The sequence below is a fragment of the Phytophthora sojae genome, assembly GCF_000149755.1.
Source record: "Phytophthora sojae unplaced genomic scaffold PHYSOscaffold_7, whole genome shotgun sequence".
In the NCBI taxonomy this organism is placed as follows: Eukaryota; Oomycota; class Peronosporomycetes; order Peronosporales; family Peronosporaceae; genus Phytophthora; species Phytophthora sojae.
Window position 1 is genome coordinate 2,971,523 of NW_009258121.1, and position 21,110 is coordinate 2,992,632.

A 21,110-nucleotide genomic window follows, 5' to 3' on the forward strand; every position below is an offset into this window, starting at 1 on the left:
ATTAGTTTGTATTGTACTGGAGTCTTTTACCAGTCTCCGCGGTATCTAGCGCTGCCTTGCAGCTGCTCTTCTCCTTGCTGGGCGGCCATCGTGTTGAAAATGTGCTCGAGCGAAGTCTCGCTCACGCCGTACTCGCTGATGAGCAGCTGCTCCTTGTTCTCCTCGAGCAGCCCGAAGATGGCGTACGGCCGAAGTGCGCGCTTGGGAACTTGGAAGCGGAAATGGCCGCCCTGGTGCTCGATGAGCTGGCTGCCTGGGAACTTGACCTGGAAGAACTCTTGCAACGCTGATCCCATGTTCTCCGTGAGCCACCACGCACAGAAGACGTCCATGGGGACTAAACCTGAGGTCTCAAGGTAGCTGTTAAGCACGCTGCCGTTGCCCACGCCGTTCAGGATCGCATGCGCGCGGTTGGGCGCTCCGAGAGATGAACACAGGCTAGTGACGTCGACCGCTGATACGCCTGCTTTGTTGCCGCCCAGGATACGATACACCTCGAGCTGCAGTCTTCCAATCGAGGACGGGCTCGGCTCCCGCAGTTTCACCTCCACAATGTAGCCTCGGCCGAACTTCTGCTTCAGGTGCTCCACACTGCCGAGGCATTTCAGCTTTCCGCTCACCAAGATCCCCACACGCGTGCACAGCGCCTCGCATTCCTCCATTGAGTGAGTCGTAAGGACCACGCACGATTCCTTTGCGGCGCAGACACTGGCGATCACATCCCACATTTTCCTTCGCGAGCTCGGGTCCACTCCGGTCGAGGGTTCATCCAGGAAGATGATGCTGGGAGAGCCGATCAACGCGATCGCGGTCGAGAGTTTACGCTTGTTACCTCCACTCAGCCCACGTGTCAGTTTAGTGGGGTACTCAGTGAGCCCCACTTCCTCGATCTTCTGGTCCACCGCCTTCTTGACACGATCGCTCGGGATTCCCTTCAGCCGCGCATACAGCTCCAGTTGCTCTTCCACAGTCAGCAGGTCGTGCAACGAATCGAACTGCGGGCAGTAGCCAACCACGCGACGTGCTTTATCACGATCACGAGACAAGTCGTAGCCTCCCAGCGTCACGAACCCGTTGGTCGGAGCAATCTCGCCGGTTAAGACTTTCATCGTCGTCGACTTGCCGGCTCCATTGATACCCAGGTAGCCAAAACATTCTCCCTTCTGAATGGAAAGGCACAAGTCGTCCAATGCAACCTTGCCTCCATTTCCGTATTGCTGGCGCAGGTTGCGGATAAACACGCTGTCGTTGTCGGTGGGGTACGAGCGCTCCACTTTTTGGCGCTCTTTCGCCACGTCGTCGTCCTCGTTGCGCGGCCACTGCTGGCGTTGCTCTGGGCGCCAGGACAAACTGCGGTTCTCCACTACGAAGACCAGCAGCATGAAGACCACGATCTCCACCACTGCGTAGGCGACAGGAGCTCCAGCGACATCGAGATCGAACACGTTGCGCACGCAGCAGTTCTCGCCACTCGCAGCATCCCAGCATGAGGTGCACGTGTAATCCGTACCAAGTCCAGCCCAGGCACCGAAGAACGAGGGCGGCGCAACCGTCTCAGTGCTGCTACCGTACAGCGAGCTACGGCTCAACTTCCGCGTAGCAATCTCATAAATACCATTGTTCAGGCTGTAGCCGGGGAAGAGCAGGAAGATCCAACGAAGGTAGTTCCGGTCGAGCGAGGACAGCGTCAAGTTGTCGGAGGAATTGCCCGGAGTCAAGTCGAAGTCGATGAGTCGACACAGGAACGAGAAGATGCTCAGCAAACCGCCGGTACACAGCGCAAACACGAGCAACGACGTCTGCGCCACCGCGTGCTTCTTGAACTTAAAGCTGAACAAGTACGCCATCGGGATCACTGCCAACGCGTGCGAGCCGACCAGGCAGACAACTCCCCACACCTCCATGGAACTTGTCAGCGTACGATCCGATAACGGCACCATGACCATGGCAGCGATAACTGTGACCATCATGAGGACGATATCATGCGTCCACGTGGACAGCCAGTAAGCTGACACGTTGGCACCGCAGATCAGTTGCAAACCCTTGGCGTTCTGGATGGGATTCTTCTCTCGGACCACGAATGCCACAATGGCAGCTGGAACAAAGGCAAACGCCAGCATCACCACAACCGACGTCAAGAAGGCGTTCAGCGTGGCCTGAAGCTTCGCGCCATCCTGGTCAAGGCAGTACTTGTTGTAGCACGGAGTCACTGGGTTGGACGATGAGGTGCCGTCGCACATGTTGCACGCGTAGTAAGGAGATTCAACGTTAGTCTTGTCACAACAAGTCGAGGCGCTGCAATCGATCACGCCGAGGTCGCAGTAGTTGAAAGTGTAGCTGTCGCACGCACTCGGAACGGAGACCAGCGAGAAGTTGGCACTTGAGCACCTGCCCTGTCGGGACGACGAAGCCAGTTCCGTAGCGTAGTCATTCGTCGTCATGAAACTGGCCACGTCGATCTCAGGGAGCGAAACCAGGATAATCAAGAAGAGCAGCGGGATACAGACAGCGTTCAGGAGGTTCTTCTTGTCTCTCTTTGCGATCCTCACACGCTTTGTCAGAAGCGCGGTGTACTGGCTCCATAACGTTGCACGGTTTGTCGCTTCAGCTGCGATAGCGCCCGTGAAGGTGCCCCGGGAATTCGCCGAAGTAGCCGACGTCTTACGGATTTGGTCCACCGCCTCCACTCCACAGGCAGCGACTCCCATTTCAGCCTCTTCTTCGCGGTCATGTGAAATGCGCAAGAATACTTCCTCCAATGTCGTCACGGACACACCATACTGGACGACGCGCAAGCGACGCATTTCATCATCAAGCACCTGAAGCATCGTCGAGAATACTCCCGACGACTTGGATGGGAGCTGGAACACGACCTCCGAACCAAAGTTGCTCAAGCACTTCGCTTCAGGAACGAAGTTGCGCAAGAACGCACCGACAGCTTCGACATCACATTCAGGCGCCTTTATCATGGTCAAGCTGTACCCGGCGCCATAGCGGTTTTTCAAGAAGAGCGAGCTTCCAGCACAACAGAGCTGGCCATCTGCCATGATGGCGATCCGGTCACCCAGAATGTCGGCCTCGTCCATAAAGTGCGTCGTCAGAACGATGACACGGTCGTCGCGGTTCCGCTGCAGCAAGTTCCACGTGAAACGACGAGAGTAAGGGTCCATTCCGGACGTGGGTTCGTCCAGGAAGACCAGCTTGCTGTCTCCCATGAACGCCAACGCAACGCTAAGCTTCCGCTTCTGACCGCCAGAGAGGTTCCTAGCGGCGACCTTCCTCTTCTCCACCAGGCCCACTTCCTTAATCATTCGCTCCACTTCTTCCTTCAGAGTGCAATCCGGAATGTGCTTCATCGTTCCAAACATCAGCAAATGCTCTTCCACGGTCAACTCGTTGAAGAGAACGTCGTGCTGGGGGCAAATGCCCATGATCTGGCGAAGCTCGTTGAAGTCTTCTCGGACAGAGCGGCCGTAGAGCGCCGCATCACCCGACGTGGGCGGGATCAGCCCCGTCAGCATTGAAATTGTGGTCGTCTTTCCTGCACCATTGTGGCCCAACAGCGCGGAGATCTGTCCAGCGTAAAGCGTAAGGTTCAAGCCTTGAACCACGACCTTCTTCGCGTCGTCTGACGGGAACTCCTTGCGAAGACCGCGGATCTGGAGGCACGTTCCCTTTTGTTCCTGAGCTGCAAGCGTAGCATTAACAGGCTCCACGGACGCCACGAGTCCAGGCCGGTCCTTCATCATGACGACCGATCCATCCGAAGAGGCCTGGTGCAGGAGCCGCATGCCGCGTGGTGACCCAAACGAATAGTTGGTCTGAGGCGATGAGGCCGTACTAGGAGACTCCAGCACCATCACTTCCTTGTCGCTATTGGCCGCGCTTGAAGGCATCCAATACTCCTTCACGAACAGGAAATTCCACGGCTTCCGCACGCCAAATTCTTGCGGTAAAACGTTGTCAAAATACCAGCCGAGAGCGACCAGAATGAACGAGTCGAGGATCAAGAACCAGCTCATCGCAAACGCCGAGGGGACCGTAATAGGCGACTCAATGAGGCCCATGGCATACGCCAAGCCTCTTCCGAGCTGCGCGCGTCGCACCAAGTCGTCGATACCCAGTGCAAACGCCGTCGGAGGAGCGAGCGCTCCTAGATACTTGGACGAGTTAGACTTGGACATGACAGAGAAGAATGGGAAGAACAGTACCAACCACAGCAGCACAGAGGCGATGGACGCCGCGCGCGACTTGTTGAAGAAGGGCGTGATGAAGTAGCTGAAGCTCACGATCGACAGGCTCAGCGCCCAGAACAGGAACACCAGCGTCGCGTACTCCGTCATGGGGAAGACCTGGCCATACTTGAGCTCTGCGGCGATCACAAACGCCAGTGGTGTAGCCAAGATGGCCGTGGTCAGGCACCACGAGCTCAGCAGCGTGAAGTTGGACAGCCCCATGATCTTCATGACCTCGCGGATTCTCGTCTCCTTCTCGATCACCATGGTCGTCGTGGTCGTGGACACGAACTTGATGTAGCTGATGAGCAGGAAGAGCCCGATCACGCTCTGGCCGCTGCTGTAGAAGGTCGACATGTTGGTGCTCAGCGCCCCGTAGTCCGTGTACGCCAGCGAGTCCAGCCCCGTGCACAAGATGGTGCCCAACAGCGTGGCCGCCTCGTACGAGCTGCTGTAGTTGTCCCCCGTCCCGAAGATCGTGTCCAGGTTGGCGATGAACACGAGCGCGAGCGTCAGCACGGGCGGCAGCAGCAGCTCGAACACGAAGGACACGGGCTTGCGCCGCCTGATGACGAGGTTCTTCCAGATGAGGTTGGTCACCTGTCTCCAGGCCGCGAGCGCCGCTGTCCACGTGGCTCTGCCGGCCGCAGCGAACCTGGACTCGACCGCGTCGCCCTCTGCTAGAGCCGCAGCCCCCTGTCTCCTGGCGTGTATCCTGGTTGCGACCATCACGGCCGCGAAGAAGGCGAAGATGACGGCGACGCACACGATGAGCGCCGTGTTCTGCGCCGAGAGGCCGCACTGCTGGCTGTCGGCCACCGTGGCCTCGATCACCGACTTGCAGTACGCGATGCTGGACGACGACTGCGGGCAGCTGAGCACCGTGCTGGCCGCCGAGCAGCACGAGCTGGACGCCGCCATGGCCGGCTTGCTGCACATGAGGCTGCACGAGCCGGACTCGTCCACGGTCGTGGAGCCGCTGGCGCTGGCGCTGGCGAGCGCGGCGGCGATGGCCGTGGCCGTGGACGTGGCGGCCCCGAAGGGCGAGGAGTCCACCTCGAAGAAGCCTGAGTTCATGACGCAGAGCGCGTAGTCGTAGTCGTACGCGACGATGGTGGACAGGCACGTGGTCAACAGCTCCGTGCCATCGGACGAGGAGGACGAAGAGGAGGAGCCGGACGTGGATGTGGAGGACGTCAGCAGCGACGCAGCGGACGAGGCGGTCGACGAAGAGGAGGAGGACGTTACAGTCGTTGTGCCTGTTGTCGCTGTGGTTGAAGGCGCCGTCGTCGTCCGGGAGGAGACCGTTGTGGACGAGGGTCCGCCGCTGGGCATCATGGTGGCGGAGTGGCTTGCCCCGGCGTCTGCGGTAGACGACTAATGCTAGACGTGCGGCGGATTCAAGAGTGCCAGCAGCAGGAGCTGAGGATGGCCAGCGCCGGCACCCATCTGTGTCCTACGACTGGGTTTCGCCACGCGACATGGATTATTCCCAAGTTATAAACTAATACCCCCATACGCCGATATATCTACATAGCTCTATCTGTACGATTGATAAGTATTTTCCCCTTTGTAGTATGATACCCTGATAATCAAAATGGCTTCATACTTGTACTTTGTGAGGTAATTTTCAGTGTTTGCATTTTTGCAATTGCGGAGTCCAGTTTTCGTGAAAGCTATTCGCTTTTCGATGCTTGCAGGCTACAAAAGCGTTGGCTACAAGTTGTAGCCAAAGGTTTTGATATCCGCCCCGAAGTCTATCACTGACGGCAACTGGGCTGCAAGCGCTTCTGTTTCCTGAATAGTTGAGTGAGATGTGGCGCGCTTTCCAGTAGGAAGCGCTCTCGCCGCCCAAAACGCTTGCGATGCAGTATCAGGCTTGTCAACGGCGCCAAGTTGTCGATTTTCGATAACGAACCTTTGAGTAGCACGTAGTTTTTGAACTGAAGAGTTCCCTCAGGATGCCGAAGTAGGTACAGATGTCCACGTCCAGAAGCTACATGTGAGAGTAGAGCTACCGATGAGAAGCGCGCGTCGCATTATCGATAATAGATTGCACTTGGTGCACTTGCAATGCCTTGATGTGCTGTCCGTGCACCTACCATCCAGCATGTGCGGTTGATGTTATTCTCTTCAGCAAGTCCATATTCGCGTCCAAATGGCTCCACCACCTCGGCATGCCGCCGATTCTCGTGCGTCCAAGAGCATGCTGCAGCGGTACGATCCCCATTTTAATACTCTCTCCACGTTATCCAGTGTCTCCTCTATCTATCCATACCTTTATATCTCCCAAAGACCCCGTAACTCACGAGAAACCCAACTACTGAATATTACAGCCATCAAGAGCTCATGAGAGTTTACTCGTCCTCCACGCGCCGCAGCAACAGCGTCAGCAGCGAGGCGAGCTCCATCGCAGCCCGCAAAGACCATGGAATATCGCAGAACGACCTGGCAGTGCTGAAGCAGCAGTTCCAGTTTATCCGCGATGACGAGGCCGACGCCGAGCAGGGCGAGACGGACTGGCAGGTCCGCATGAGCGCGCGCTACTACCGACAGCTCTTCCGGGAGTACGCGCTGGCAGATCTGTCCAGGTACAAGGAGGGCAAGATCGGGCTGCGGTGGCGCACGGAGATGGAGGTCGTGGCGGGCAAAGGGCAGTTTTCCTGCGGGAACAAGCGCTGCGACGAGCGGGCGGGGCTGCACAGCTACGAGCTACTGTTCGCATACGTGGAGGACGGCGAACGCAAGCGCTGCTTAGTCAAAGTGCGTACCTGCAGAGCTTGTGCCGAGAAGCTGTTTTATAAGAAGTTGATGGAGGTGAGGAGGAGGCGGCAGCGGAGGAGGGAGAAGAGGGACCGGAACAGAAGGCGAATTGAACAAGGCTCGGGTGGAAAGCAAAAGGCGAAGCGAAGGAGACGCTCAGTCTCAGGCTCCGAGTCTGGTAGCGGCAGTGAGAGCGATGCCGATGTGGAGGAGAACGACAGTGATGAGCCTAGAGAGGATATCCACGAGCTGTGTGCGAAGATCAGCGCTAAGCAAAAAGCTGCGTATCCTGCCGATACACGGAAGCAAAGCTCGGGTAAGCGAGGGTTCGACGAATTGCTACTTTGACAAACATCGGAAATGCTAAACGTTATCGCGTGTCGCCACTGCGTCAGTCTATTTACTCGTAGTCCTTGAGCCAGCCCTTCTCCTTGGCTTCCTTGAACATTTCAGTGATAGCTTCGCGCTCTCCCTGGACCAGATCGGGATGCCAGAAGTCAAACAGCAGCAGCACACGGTCTCCTTCCTTCCCATTGTGCCACACCTCGTGGTCGAACGCGTCTGCCAGAGTACGACCAAGTCATCAGCTACACGGCCAACCTAACCTGCACCCCAACCCATGTTCCTTACCATCCAGCACGAGTGCCTTGCCCTCTTCCCACTGCCGCGTCTCGTCACCCACCCGAATGCCGCAGCCTTCAGGCACAAACAACGGGAAGTGGCAACGCAGGCGAATGTTGCACGGAGCCGAGTGAGCCTTGATACTCGACTACAGCACAGTTATCACAACAATACCCATGTCAACAACTACAGCCCAGCCATGCCTACACAGTAATGACCCCCCCTCACCTCTGGCTTGAGAACGGAGAAGAACGAGTAGGTGAACGGCAGCCCCGCCATGAAGCCAGGGATGCTCTCGAGGATCTCCACCGTCTTGGGGCATTGCACGGCGAAGTCCGCTTGGCGCCGGCCCTGCGTCACGTACGACAGCCAGTCCCACTGGCCCTGGTGCAGCTGGTGCTCCTTGTCGTAGACCTTGTAGTCGCTGGCGGTCTGCTCCGTCTTGGCCAGCGCCTCGCGCTGCCGCTTGAGCGCCAGGTACTCGCTGGCGATGGTCTCGCGGTTGGCCTCGAGGTGCTTGACCCACTCGAACTTGCTGGTGTCGTGCCACGGCACGGACTCGAGCCCCGGGAAGCAGAAGAGCGTGGGCGACGGCCGCGGCTTGGCCGTGGTCAGGCACAGCGCCGAGCGGAGCAGCGCGGCGCGGTGGGTCATTTCGACGATTGTCCTGGCCTTCCTCACATAAGAAATGTTACGGGAAGGTCGTTTGATAGTGATGTTGCACGAGTGAAAAACAGCGCTGATTGGCTGGACAACTTCAACGAGATCAAAGTGCTCCATGGTGTCGCTGACGAAGGAAACCAGAGCATAGAGTGCACTCGTCTTCGCCCACAGGATGAATGGGGCGTCGCGCGGGTTCTTATGGGGCTGGCATTGGTCGAATGAAGGTCGTCTCGTCGGGTTAGTCTATTTGTTTAATCTAACCCGCGATATCGAGAGACTGTTTGTTTGCTGCAAGTCCGAAGGACACGCATTAGGGATTCTAAGGCCAAGGAGCGGGGCTTTTGGAGCCGGCGCCACGCGCCACTGGAGCGAGACAAGCTCGCCTTGGGGCTACACAAGAATCAAGCGGGGCCTTTCTGCATGTAGCAGCTCGTGGCTCGCAGCTCGACGCAGTCAAGTTGGTGATGGATCCGCCGGCGACATAGTGTGTCTCGAGTTCGCATCTTCTGACGGGCTCACAGGCGAGGCAGCAGAACACTAGCACTGGACTGCGTTTGGCGCTGGCCCCACCGGTGCCGGTCAACAGCGGCTCGTTAGCACCGAGGCCGAGTTCGCAAGCTGGAGAGCTTGATCAGTTTGCAGCGGCTTTCCTTCAGTTTCCCAACTCATCAGTGTGAAAATTGTTTTGAGTTTCGCGCGGGGTCGAACTAGAACTCAGTCGGGAAAATTGGCGTGTTACCAGCCATTTTGCGTTTGCCTGGCCGTGGTGAAGTCCGAGTCTGAAGCCTTACTGTACGTACGAACGTCGGGCTTTTGATCCCGTGACGCACCCGTCCATCGTCGAGCAGAGAGAGCGCACCCTCCTCCGTCTCGAAAAATACACCCTCAGGGCCTCGCTTGACTGCGGCCAAGCACCACGAAGCCATTTTACTCCAGCGAAACTGACTGTAGCATGCCAGCATAATGAATGAGTCCATCATATAAGAGTTGGAGGCGGCTAAGGTGGAGGTCGGGCGAGCGAAATGGCCACTGCTGCTTGTATTGTAGTCCAGACGCACTCACTATCGTCGTTTGGTGCAGCTGTATCTGCGCAGTGGGTAGACTTCGCTGCTGTATTCACCGACGGCGCGGAGCCCAGCTGGCGCTGCAGTGCGTCACGGGGGACTCGCTGTCGTCCAGTTGCACCTGGCTTCAACATGGCTCGAGCCAATCGGAGACTACGACCTTTCGGCGCGGCGAGTAAGGTGCAGGAAGAACAACAAGGCAAGGCTGCGCTCCGACGGGGCCGTCTTCTGCGCGCTCACTCATTCCTCATCTTCCGCCCGCGAGGCAGAGAGCAGCAGAGGCGTTGAAACCATGGGAAGAGACGGCGACGAGAACGAGGACGCCAATGTGCGCGCCGTCGAGGAGGAGCTGCTGGACGAAATGTTCACGGAGCGCAGCGCCGCGAGTGACAAGGACGACGACCTGACGATCTCCTTGGGCTGCAGCGACGACCCGGTCGAGACCCAGCGGTCCGAGGTCTCCAAAGACTCAATCGCCACCAGCAGCACCGACCGCTCGAGTCTGAGCTTGAGCAATGCAGTGGAGCGGCTGCCCGTGCTCTTGAGAGCCTCCAGTCAAGGCGCATACTTCGACGAGCGCCAGCGCAGTGTGGACCCGGATCATACGGTGGGGCGCACGCGCGTGCCGTGGCACTCGAAGAGCGTCTCGGACTTGAGAGACCCAGCCACGAAGCCCACGCGCGTCGTCGCGTTCGATGTGGGGGGCAAGCTCTTCCGCTGCAAGGAGAGCTTGATCGCCAAGTACCCGCTCAAGCGACTCAACCAGATCATCACGTGCGGCTGCGGCAAAGTCAGCTGCCTGGACGACGCGTTCTTCATCGACCGCAACCCGCAGCACTTCGAGATGATCCTCGACTGGTACAGGACGGGCAAGCTCGTGCGCCAACGCAACGTGAACGAGGAAGCCTTCAAAGACGACGCCATCTACTTTGATTTATACGAAGAATTGTTCCCCACTACTCCGGCTGGGGAACCGCCTCAGTCGTGGCCGACTGTCAAGGCCCCACCGGGACTGCCCACGCGGAGGCGGTCGGTCAACGATGTCGACTTGGGTCGTGGTAACACGAAGCGGGTCAGCATGTTCGCTAACATGGCGTCCCCACCCGCACATCAACAGAAGCAGGAAGCAGCAAAGCCATCGACCAATGCAGATAACGAGTCATCCTCAGAAGACGTAGCGCTTCCTACCGCTACTACAGACGACGGTCCGTTGCGCTTCTATCGACGCGAGAGACGCGTATTGACGCCGACCAGCATCCCGGTAGTGTTCAAGATCCGCAAGTTCGAGCAGCTACTGGTGGCGAGCGTGAAAGGCCGAGGCAAGCTCATGGTGCGCGTGTGCGACGCCACAGGGATGCAGGCCGTGGATGTTCCCGAGGCCGTATTATTTGACAGTCACTCGCGGTTTTACTTGAAAGGCGAGCGCGCGCAACTACAGTACAACGCGTTGTTGCCTGGAGAGCATGTCTACACCTTCTGGATTGAGGAGAACACGAACGGTGCGAGTGTCCAGACGTCTTCACCCCCAGCATTGGACATCGAGTTCAAACTTCTGTTCACGTTCGATCCCGGTGATCGAATCACTCCAGCGATGGAGTCGGAATTGTCGCGCGCAGTGTCTACAGCGGGAAGCAGCGATGCCATTCACGCGCTCACCCCCGAGAGAACTCCACAGATCAATGGCAAGACCGAGTCGTTCTCTCCGTGTTTGTTCTTGCCGCCGTCACAGGTACAACGCGCTCCAGAGCTCACGTCGCTTCGGGACGCAGGAACGAACAGGTCCAACCAGGTCAAACCACCCAAGGAATTGTCGCCGTTGAAGAAGAACGGACTCAAGCGTGGCAGCCAGCAGCATCAGCAGCACTTATTGTCGTCTCCGATTCGCCACGCAGGGGCTTCGATCGTGCGGAGCGTCCAGCAGCCACAGCCACGACCGGCAGAGGGGAAAGTTACCGTTTACCGACCGGAGAAGCTGGAGCTGGACCCGGCCAGCGACTCGCCTACGTTACTTGGTCTGCATCACCAGCCTGCGAGCTCCGAGAGAAGGATCATCAACCAGGCAGTGGAGTCAGCGTATCACGATATGCAGCCGCGTCTATTTCGATGAGTAACTTGTACAAGGGGCTCGTGCTGATAGAAATGAAGATGTCTAACGATGATCCGACTTACTTGTTGATGTCTACTTGGTGAGTGAAGTGGGTTCACGCTCCTTGGGGGAGTAGCGACGTCAGTAGCCGCTCCATTTGGCCGAGACTGTCGGCCGACAAGCACAGCTCGTCGCCTTCCGAGCTACTGCAGACCTCCTGGAGCAGCTCCAGCATACCCAAGTACTCTTGGAACTCTTGGATCGTCCACGAGGGCTCGTCGCCTCGGCCGACTTCGTCTCGAGCGAGCGCCGACACGCACGTTGGGCTCAGCGTGGCGCTTCGCGTGCAGGCGGCGTCCGAGCTCGCCGGCTTGCAGATAATGGGCGAGCGGACGTTCACCACGTCGTCGTCCTCGTGGTCGGCCAGAGCAAAGCGGGGCAACCCCGCAACGCCGAAAGTCTGGCCCAACAACTCGAAACCGTCGTAGGAGACCATGGGCTCGCAGGCGTCGTCCGAGGAACCGTTGGGGCCGTGCTGATTGCCACTGTAGTCACCGTCGTGGCTCGCCCTACTCTGTCGCTCTTGCTGGGACTGCTCGTCGTCCTCGTGGTCGACCTCGGGGCCGTCGAGCTGCTTCACGTCTTTAGCTCCCACCTCGGACGGCGCAGGAGGGGGAACAGACTCTGCAGCTGCCGCCAAGTGCGCGCGCGGGCCTCGGGCGACGGGTGCTTCCAGTTGGTTCATGCTCCTCTATGGCTGGGGCTGGCTCGGTCCTCGGCGTGTTGGCTGGCAGATCGCGAATTGCAGAGTGCATTGAGCTCCCGTGGCCGGGCGGCCGACAAAGTCGCGCGTGGCAGCTCGCCCTTCCGCTCTATTTCCGGCCCTCTCTGAGCCGGCAATGAGTCGAAAAATAAATGCGGACTGCTAGTGCATGTACCACGGCGATCTTGGCATCGGTCGCCCGCCGGCACGACACCGAAAGCGCGTTCCCCACCGCTTCGCGCGGGGATGTCGCTGCATGCGCCGGCGGGCACCTCGAAGCCAACGCCAGCCTCACCGTCGATGCCGATGCCATTCATGCCCACTACGTAGTAGTAGTAGGCATGAGACTAAGATGTCGGCCGTTGCTGCTCGATGGCAGAGTGCTGGGATGGCTCGTAGCTGGCTGGCTTATCCTGAAGTGCCGTTTAACCGGCCCCTTGCTCAGTTTAGCCGACAGGAGTGCATGCTGCTGGCAGCGGCTTCAGCAGACTTGCAATGCAATCGATAGCTGGGTAAGTTCTCAGCCGTGAGCAGCACTTCGCTCAGCTCGACGTGGCTCAGCACTGCTCCGTTCGGAGCGTGCACTTTTTGGCTGACGTAGCGCACGCCAAGCTACCAAACCGTTACGTGAGACGCCCAAGTTGCTGGCCTGACGAGTGGGTGGCTGGGTAGCTCTACCTTGCCTGCGCGCCGCCGTTCAAGCGACTCGGCGAGAACTCCAGCGTTGTGATCAAGTTTTGGTTGAGCCTTTGGCCAATTTGCCGCGCCTCAAGCGAGGTTTTTATTGGCCGCTCCAGTTGAAGTGGTCGCCACGTGGGGCGAACGCGCTGGGAAGGTGTCCTGCTACGTCGCAACGGCTTCCCGGACAGTTCGAAATCTTAGTCATGCGTTATCTCCACTACCGTGGAGACCGAATCGATGCGTCTTTGACGCAGGCAAAGCAAGCACTGCGTATGCCTTGTGCACGGCCGACGCCACCGCACTCCTGTTGCTCTCAATAGTCTGCAACTTAAATGCTCGTCGATGGCGACCACAGCGGCGAGTTACCTGCCGCGCGAGCAACAAATTGCTCAAAGGGAATGCATATGCATTACAAGTATTGTGTAAATTGATCTATCAAGGGGCTTGGCATGAAGCTAAGTTGAGCAGTTGTAACATAAATTCAGCTGGTGGTTCGCTTACTGGCAAAGCGCGGGAGTCGCATCGACGTTATCATAGCCCGACACGCCCTAGTTGGCAGATCCGCGCAGGCCAGCGCGGACACCGACGTTAGCAGCGCCCGACACGCCTGCATTGGCCGCGCCATTCACACCGACGCCGACACCAGCCGACACTCCGCCGGAAGTACCGCCCCTGGTGGAGCCCGCAACAGCAGCACCGACACCGACGTTAGCAGCGCCCGACACGCCTGCATTGGCCGCGCCATTCACACCGACGCCGACACCAGCCGACACTCCGCCGGAAGTACCGCCCCTGGTGGAGCCCGCAACAGCAGCACCGACACCGACGTTAGCAGCGCCCGACACGCCTGCATTGGCCGCGCCATTCACACCGACGCCGACACCAGCCGACACTCCGCCGGAAGTACCGCCCCTGGTGGAGCCCGCAACAGCAGCACCGACACCGACGTTAGCAGCGCCCGACACGCCTGCATTGGCCGCGCCATTCACACCGACGCCGACACCAGCCGACACTCCGCCGGAAGTACCGCCCCTGGTGGAGCCCGCAACAGCAGCACCGACACCGACGTTAGCAGCGCCCGACACGCCTGCATTGGCCGCGCCATTCACACCGACGCCGACACCAGCCGACACTCCGCCGGAAGTACCGCCCCTGGTGGAGCCCGCAACAGCAGCACCGACACCGACGTTAGCAGCGCCCGACACGCCTGCATTGGCCGCGCCATTCACACCGACGCCGACACCAGCCGACACTCCGCCGGAAGTACCGCCCCTGGTGGAGCCCGCAACAGCAGCACCGACACCGACGTTAGCAGCGCCCGACACGCCTGCATTGGCCGCGCCATTCACACCGACGCCGACACCAGCCGACACTCCGCCGGAAGTACCGCCCCTGGTGGAGCCCGCAACAGCAGCACCGACACCGACGTTAGCAGCGCCCGACACGCCTGCATTGGCCGCGCCATTCACACCGACGCCGACACCAGCCGACACTGCGCCGGTGGTTGTTGTACTTGATTCGGAGCTGGACCAGGTTAACGAAGGGGAGTCTGTCATTGTTACTGTCGGTACATCGGGGGATGTCGTAGCAGTTGGTGCTTCGGTGTTGCCTGCCTCCGTGAGCGAGCCCATGACAGCCGACAGGACGGCGAGGTGCGCGATGATCTTGGTGAGGTTCATCTTGGATGGGGTAGAAGACTTCGGTGAAGTTGGGTTGAAGCTGGGCTGCTGGTAAGCGTGAGGCAAATTTGAAAGTGAGCAAAACCTGGAGCGACATCTCCATTGCAGCAAGTGGCCCCACCATAACCTCCTCACGGGTTCATCGCTCCAATCTACCAGACAGAACCACACTTCAGCGTTGCAGGCTGTTTCGACTGCCACATGAAGATAACCGAAAAGCGCCATGTTCACTTCCATCACGATGGAACGGACACCGGATGGCCAAAAGCGCACGACTGGCAAGAGTGATGTTGACCACCCCGGCATGTGAGCGATCTTTGTCCGCATTGTAGTCACCTTGGTCTGGCACCAACTGGACCCAACGTCCGCAAGTGACAAGCTCTGACCCCCACGTTCTCGTCAACGAGGCTAGATCACTTCGCCACCAAAGATATTTGTCGATGGAGTGCGGGGAAAGTCTTGATGTCGCCGTGTCGAGACGAAGATATTGTATATGGCGAACTTTGGTGTCGACAGTTTGGAGAGCCGCAATTGACGTTTGTCAACTTGATATTGCCTCTTCTCCTGGTGGCACTTCACCTGGTTGAAGCGTTGCAGCCGCGTTTGGATACGTTCAGAAGGACATGACTTCATGTAGTCAATGCACGGGCTCATTTCAATCACCAGCCGGCGCTGTTCGTGCGCAGGTGATCACACAGCTCGCAGCCGACTCCCTATTCTGCAACAGCACCGCAGAGTTTGCACGTTCAACGCACTCTCGCTTGCCTGTGTAGATCCACCCAAGCCGCCTATCCCTCTCCTTGTCGAACCGAGTCTGTCCTTTTGGGCGGGCAAACTTCAATACTTCGAAGTCGTAACACCAAAGGTGTAAACCAGCTTGCGTTTATGCGAAACCAAGCATAGAAGCACGCACGACTACGCTCGGTGCCGCTGCAAAAATCGCGCCTGTCCCTGGCAGTATTTGCAGGCTACTGCTGCTTGTTGGGGGTCCAGTTTTCCTGGCTATCCACTGGTTTCCTCGGTTTCTTTGGTGTCACAGCCTTCATTGGCCGTTTAAGGACATCATTAGGAGGGTGGGGGGATCGGGAAGCGTCTGTGAATAGAGGACCACACGTGAGGTTTAAGGCTGCATTGTCGAACGGGCAAACACTGTTTAATGCGAAGTACCTGGTTTGCTGGGCGTCGTTGGGTTCGATCGTCTTCGCTGCGAATACTCGAACGCTAGCGTCATTCGATGAATTGCTTCTTCCGTGGCGATAACCGCCTCTCGCTACGAATGCAGTCGTAATAACGAACAAATTAGCGAGTTTTTCCGAATCGTTTTAGCCATCTCCTGAGTTTGCCACGCACCATTCCATCGACCTGAGATGCTACGGTCTGGTACCTCGACTCCAAGTAATTGCACTTGGCCTGTGTCGATCGTACTTCTTGCTCCAGCATCTCCACTTTCAGGTCTCGATCCTCACGTAGCCTCCGTTCGTTGTCTAGCTCTTTCTTCAGCTGCAAGCAACAACGTTCCCATCGCCACACAGAGTAAGCCTCAAATCACCGTACCCCAAACCATCTGCACTCGTACCGTATCCATCTTGCGAGCCAACTCCAGACCTATCTCCAGAGACTTATAGCACACGTCTCCAAGTCGCTCTTCCGCTGCCAGTCCCGCTTCATCTCGATCTCTTTCTTCTTCATCGTCATCTCGTTCTTCGAGACCCCTCTCGTTATCTTCTCTTGGTCGCACAACTTCTTCGTAGCCTCCATCCTGCTCAACTCCCTCCTGCCCCTCACGAGGCCCCAGCCCCTCCTTCAACTTGGTCGCCAACCCAGTTCTCCCCACTCTTGGCGACTTATTCCTCTGCTGTATCTGCATCTTCTGCGGGGTCTGCTGCCTGCTGATCCTCTCTGTCTCGGTCTCGAGCTCCCACAGCATCTGCTCCAGCACCTCCAGCTCGCCCTGCAAGTTGGCCTTGTGCCGCGGGTCCATCCTGTCCTCGTCCTCCTCCACCTGGAAGGTCACGGCATTGGCCACCACCGCCCGGCGTCGCGGAGTGGGCTCCTCCAGGTCCATGGACTCGTCCGCGAACTGCAGGCGCCTCGCGGTCTGCAGCTCCCCCGTGTCCTGCACGTCGGCCAGACGCGTGGACCGCTTCTGTGCGCTCCGCGGCGTGCTCCACGCGGAGCTGTGCGCGCTGGCGGCCGCCATGCGCCGTCGAGAGGCCGACGCGGCCGGGCTGCGCGCCGAGAAGTGCGCCGCGCTCAGCTGCTGCAGCGCGCGCTGGAGCTGCTGCTGCTGGCTCAGCTTGTACTGCGAGTCGTCCGTCAGGTACGTGTTCCACTCGGGCTTGCGCTGGCCGCTGCGGGGTCGCGCCGGCGTCGGTAGCGAGCTATCGCCGCGACCGCGAGGTATCCGCCGCTTCATGGGCGCAGGGAGTCACCGGTAGTGTTGGCACTAGTTAATATCCGTGAAATTTAAATCAGGGTTATTAACTGTTAATAACCGTGCTCTTCCGATTTTCACATTTATCTACGTCATGGACCAATTTTTTTGGTTGGGGTTGGGGTGACGCCCTCCCCCGGAATGCGTGGCCAGCATGATGCTAGCTACGCGCTTCCGGCAGGTGCTCTCGGGCATCTGTACGTCCCTAGCGGTTCTTTCCTTCGCCCCCAAGCCGGCAGCACTAGCGACAACTACACCTCCCACCCTCTTACCGCGCTCTCCTCGCCGCGCGCATCAAACTAACCGTTTTAGGATAGGTTCGTTTAATGTCCAGTCGTTAGGTTCGACCCGCAAGCAGCAGGACACGCTCCCCCAGGACCTCCGGCGCTACCGCATCGACGTTCTCGGCATCCAAGAAACACGCATCTGCACCCTCGACAAGAAACGTATCGGAGACTACACGCTACTCACACTACCAGCCGTACAGGAGCGCCATGGGATCGGCTTTGCCATCTCCCCCCGCGTCCGCCCCTACTTACACTGCTATTGGGCACACTGCGATCGAATCGGCGTCGTTCAGCTCTTACTCCCCCACGCAGGCCCCGTGAACATCGTCACGGCGTATGCTCCCCACAGCGGTCGGCCTCTCGCCGAAGTAGATCGATTCTACGCTGATCTCAGCGACACACTTGACCAACTACCAAGGCGCAACATCGCGTTCGTGACCGGCGACTTCAACGCCAAGCTCGGACAACAGATCAACGGAGAGGCATTCATGGGACCACATGCACGAGGCATACGCAACCGAAACGGCCACGCACTAGCTGACTTCTGTTCTACTCACCTTCTCTTTGCCACTAACACAGGTTTTCAAAAGCGAGCCCGCCACAAAACAACATGGAGTCAGCGCCGGACGAATCACTGTATTTACAACCAAATCGACTATATCCTATGCCCTCAGAACTGCCGACGGCTCTGCATGGACGCACGATCCTGGGGTGGAACGTTGACGGCGTCGGACCTCAAGCTCGTCACCGCCGACTTCATCCTGAACGCGGCCACTCACCGTCTCCGCTACAGCGCGGTCAAGCCAGATCCAGCACTCAAGTTAGCACGAGATCATCTCATCTACGACGACACAGCACGAGACGACTACACGAACGCGCTTCAGGCAGCGCTTTCACAGCCAACAGCACAAGGCAGCACCGTTCTCCAGCGCTGGACAGACACGCTCGATCGAATCCGAGAAGCAGCCGAGGGGACTATAGGATTCGCAGGTCCTAACCACCGCCACGTACGACATCACGACGATGAACTTTAGCTGCTCTCTGAGGCCCAGCGGGCGCTTCAGCTTCGAATCTACAACGACTGCGCCGCTAACACGATCGAGCTCCGAGCCGCCCGCAACAAGATCCTCCATCAAATCCGAGCGCGATGCCGAGCCATCGCATCTCGCAAACTGGACGAGCGGATTACACGCATCGAAAATCTGAGCGACTCGGCACGAATGTATGCAGCAGTTCGAGACATTAGCCCCCATCGACTCCAACCGCTGTTACTCCACGACCAAGAAGGTAAGTATATCCTGCGGCAACAAACTACTAACAAGGTGATCACAGATCACTTCCGAACGCTGTTCTATGACCCGGGGCGGCCACATCCTGATCCGGATCGTGAACCGCGATCTCTAACCCGCCCTGTTACAGCAACAGAAGTCGAAGCAGCCTTTCGGCGCCTCAACAACGGACGCGCCGCTGGGCCAGATGAGCTCCCAGCAGAACTTCTTAAGTACGGGGCTTCAGTCCTCGCGCCTCTCTTCGCAGACCTCGTCAACTGCAGCTTCGAGCAAGGCACCCCCCTCGCACTCGGTGAAGGAACACTCGTGTGCTTGCCCAAGTCCAACAAGCCCCGAGGTGTATGTTCCAGTCTCCGCCCCATCGTGCTGTTAAGCAGCATTCGCAAGGCCTTATCTCTCGTCGTACTCGCACGGATATCCGCTGCGGTGGACACATTCCTGTCCCCCAATCAAAGCGGATTCCGCAAACACAGAAGCACTGCTGACGCCATGTGGGCGCACAAATGGCTCTGTGCCCGCGTGCAACGCTATCGTGAAACCATACATGTCCTCGGCATCGACCTCTCGCGCGCGTTCGACACAATCGACCGCGTCAAGCTTGTAGAAGTACTCCAGACATTCTTACACGACGACGAGGTCTGATTGATCAAGGTTTTGCTCGCCGACACCAAGCTCTCTCTGCGCTCCGGGTCCAAGGCACAACACAGCTTCGATAGCAACATCGGAACGCCGCAGGGCGATGCGCTTTCACCGGTCCTGTTCGTCATCTACCTGGAAGCTGCGTTACGCGACCTCGCATCCCACCTCGGAGTGAATCGGACCCTACTCGACCAAATGATCGTCTATGCTGATGATGCAGACTTTGTCTGCCGCGATACCGAGCTGGTCCAGCGCATCCAAGCCGAAGCACCAGCAGTGTTCGCACGCTGGTCCCTCCAGATGAATGCAACCAAGACAGAACTAGCGATGTACAGGCTCGTCGGGCTACTCCCGACACGCTCGGGCGACAGAAGAGGCGTGGCGCTCCACACAGAAGCTTGGCAGTCTACTCGGCGACTCAGAAGATCTGACACGACGCAAAATACTCGCAGCAGGCGCGCTACGTCGGCTCTGGACAATATGGATCCGGCCCCAGTACGTCAGTGATGCCACCAGAGTCCGGCTGTATAACTGCTATGTGCTTCCTGTTCTGCTGTACAACAGCGGAACGTGGGCACTGACGCCGTCCGAGCTGAGCGGGCTCGAAAGCTTCCACCGCCGACAACTACGTAGCGTACTAAACATTCGCTACCCTCAGCGAATCTCTAACGCCACGCTCTACGAAATCTGTCAGGAACGCCCGCTCCGCCACAGAATCACAGCAGCACGATGGCGTCTGTTCGGCCACGTCCTGCGCCGGCCCGAGATCCCAGCGTACACCCAGATGGCCGCCTACTTCGACTCGTCGTCCAAGGGAACCTGGCGTGGACGCCCACGCACGACACTACCGACTGTGCTCGATGCGGACCTTATCTCGAGCGAATACGCCTATCGCCTCGAGACCCGCCGTGACCTGGACCAACTTCGGCTGCTTGCACAAGAGAAACCTAAATGGAAAGCCCTCGAGAGGGCAATTGTCGCCGCACTGCCGGCGAAGAAGGACCCGACGTATGCGGACACCACCTTATGCCGTCGACTAGCAAAGCTGAGCCTAGCGACAGCATAGTGTGGCAACGCGAAAACGTAATACATTACATTACATGGACCAATTCCCGAGTCTCTTCGCCTTACAGACTAATTTCGCCGTCTAGCGCACCGGGGGGGGTGTTTCGAGCGGCCGCGGCCCACTGCTCGGCCTCTCAGCTCTATCGTCCAGAAGAAGTCACCCAGACAGCATATGCAGGAGGAGATTAACGGCCCGGTGATATCCATCGCGTCGAACGCCAAGCAGGTAGCGTTGCTCAAGTACGCCGGGCCAAGCAACTGGCAGCAGCAGCCGCAGAAGGCGAAGAAGTAGCAGCGACAGTAGGGCGGCGGGAGTGCCAAGGAATTCAAGTTCACCATGAACAGCTCGTGGGTCTTCACGCACGCCCACCCAGTCCAAGATCGAGGGATACAGCAAGAAGAAGGAGGCTGACCAAGAAGGAGAATGGGTGAATTCAAGACCCCATATGCAGAAATGGACGCGATGAAGGTGCAATGTACTGTCCGCATTTTAACATTACGGGGGCTATATAATTAGGTACTGAGTATGTGACTTCGTGTCCTCTAGATGACGCTAATGTAGCGCTAGCCTCCACCTTGAGTTTGTGGCGATCTTAGAGGAAGACGCCGCCGCCCCTTTCGAGCACGCCGACGATGATGAACACGATGAGGCCCGGCAGGAACGTCTTGGGGAGCGTGAGAGCGCTCGTGAACGTGTCCGGCGCAACTGAGCTTGGCCTCGACCGCCTCCTGCACCCAGTAGGTCGGCAGCACCACATCCGTTGGTAGTGGCGGCCGCATGAGATCGCTCATGGAGGCGTAGTTCGCAGTGGTTGAGGCGGACAGCGCGTACGAGATCTGC

The 21,110-nt window shown here is 58.3% G+C and overlaps 8 protein-coding genes across 8 annotated transcripts; 3 read left to right on the plus strand and 5 right to left on the minus strand.

Moving 5' to 3' along the window:
• Nucleotides 1-26: 26 nt before the first annotated feature.
• PHYSODRAFT_563173 (ABC transporter lipid exporter ABCA1 family) lies at nt 27-5,573 on the minus strand (the record flags this gene model as incomplete). Its single annotated transcript, XM_009534432.1, has 1 exon — nt 27-5,573. One exon carries the CDS (start codon nt 5,571-5,573, stop codon nt 27-29), a length of 5,547 nt encoding a protein of 1,848 aa, XP_009532727.1.
• Nucleotides 5,574-6,584: 1,011 nt separating this feature from the next.
• PHYSODRAFT_516391 (hypothetical protein) lies at nt 6,585-7,346 on the plus strand (the record flags this gene model as incomplete). The annotated part of the gene is made up of 1 exon (XM_009534433.1): nt 6,585-7,346. The coding sequence occupies one exon, from the start codon at nt 6,585-6,587 to the stop codon at nt 7,344-7,346; it is 762 nt and encodes a 253-aa protein (XP_009532728.1).
• Nucleotides 7,347-7,354: 8 nt separating this feature from the next.
• PHYSODRAFT_548084 (aspartylasparaginylbeta-hydroxylase-like protein) lies at nt 7,355-8,273 on the minus strand (the record flags this gene model as incomplete). The annotated part of the gene is made up of 4 exons (XM_009534434.1): nt 7,355-7,559; nt 7,629-7,767; nt 7,848-7,913; nt 7,947-8,273. 4 exons carry the CDS (start codon nt 8,271-8,273, stop codon nt 7,399-7,401), a joined length of 693 nt encoding a protein of 230 aa, XP_009532729.1. The 3' UTR covers nt 7,355-7,398.
• Nucleotides 8,274-9,638: 1,365 nt separating this feature from the next.
• On the plus strand, nt 9,639-11,453 carry PHYSODRAFT_563177 (hypothetical protein; the record flags this gene model as incomplete). The annotated part of the gene is made up of 2 exons (XM_009534435.1): nt 9,639-11,350; nt 11,393-11,453. 2 exons carry the CDS (start codon nt 9,639-9,641, stop codon nt 11,451-11,453), a joined length of 1,773 nt encoding a protein of 590 aa, XP_009532730.1.
• A 94-nt stretch (nt 11,454-11,547) lies between these two features.
• On the minus strand, nt 11,548-11,928 carry PHYSODRAFT_517690 (hypothetical protein; the record flags this gene model as incomplete). The annotated part of the gene is made up of 1 exon (XM_009534436.1): nt 11,548-11,928. The coding sequence occupies one exon, from the start codon at nt 11,926-11,928 to the stop codon at nt 11,548-11,550; it is 381 nt and encodes a 126-aa protein (XP_009532731.1).
• A 1,496-nt stretch (nt 11,929-13,424) lies between these two features.
• On the minus strand, nt 13,425-14,555 carry PHYSODRAFT_336826 (hypothetical protein; the record flags this gene model as incomplete). The annotated part of the gene is made up of 1 exon (XM_009534437.1): nt 13,425-14,555. The coding sequence occupies one exon, from the start codon at nt 14,553-14,555 to the stop codon at nt 13,425-13,427; it is 1,131 nt and encodes a 376-aa protein (XP_009532732.1).
• Nucleotides 14,556-16,095: 1,540 nt separating this feature from the next.
• Nucleotides 16,096-16,971, minus strand: PHYSODRAFT_249007 (hypothetical protein; the record flags this gene model as incomplete). Its single annotated transcript, XM_009534438.1, has 1 exon — nt 16,096-16,971. The coding sequence occupies one exon, from the start codon at nt 16,969-16,971 to the stop codon at nt 16,096-16,098; it is 876 nt and encodes a 291-aa protein (XP_009532733.1).
• A 2,735-nt stretch (nt 16,972-19,706) lies between these two features.
• Nucleotides 19,707-20,270, plus strand: PHYSODRAFT_517912 (hypothetical protein; the record flags this gene model as incomplete). The annotated part of the gene is made up of 2 exons (XM_009534439.1): nt 19,707-19,838; nt 19,899-20,270. Coding segments are annotated over 2 exons (504 nt in total), but the record flags the coding sequence as incomplete, so codon positions are not given.
• Nucleotides 20,271-21,110: the final 840 nt, after the last annotated feature.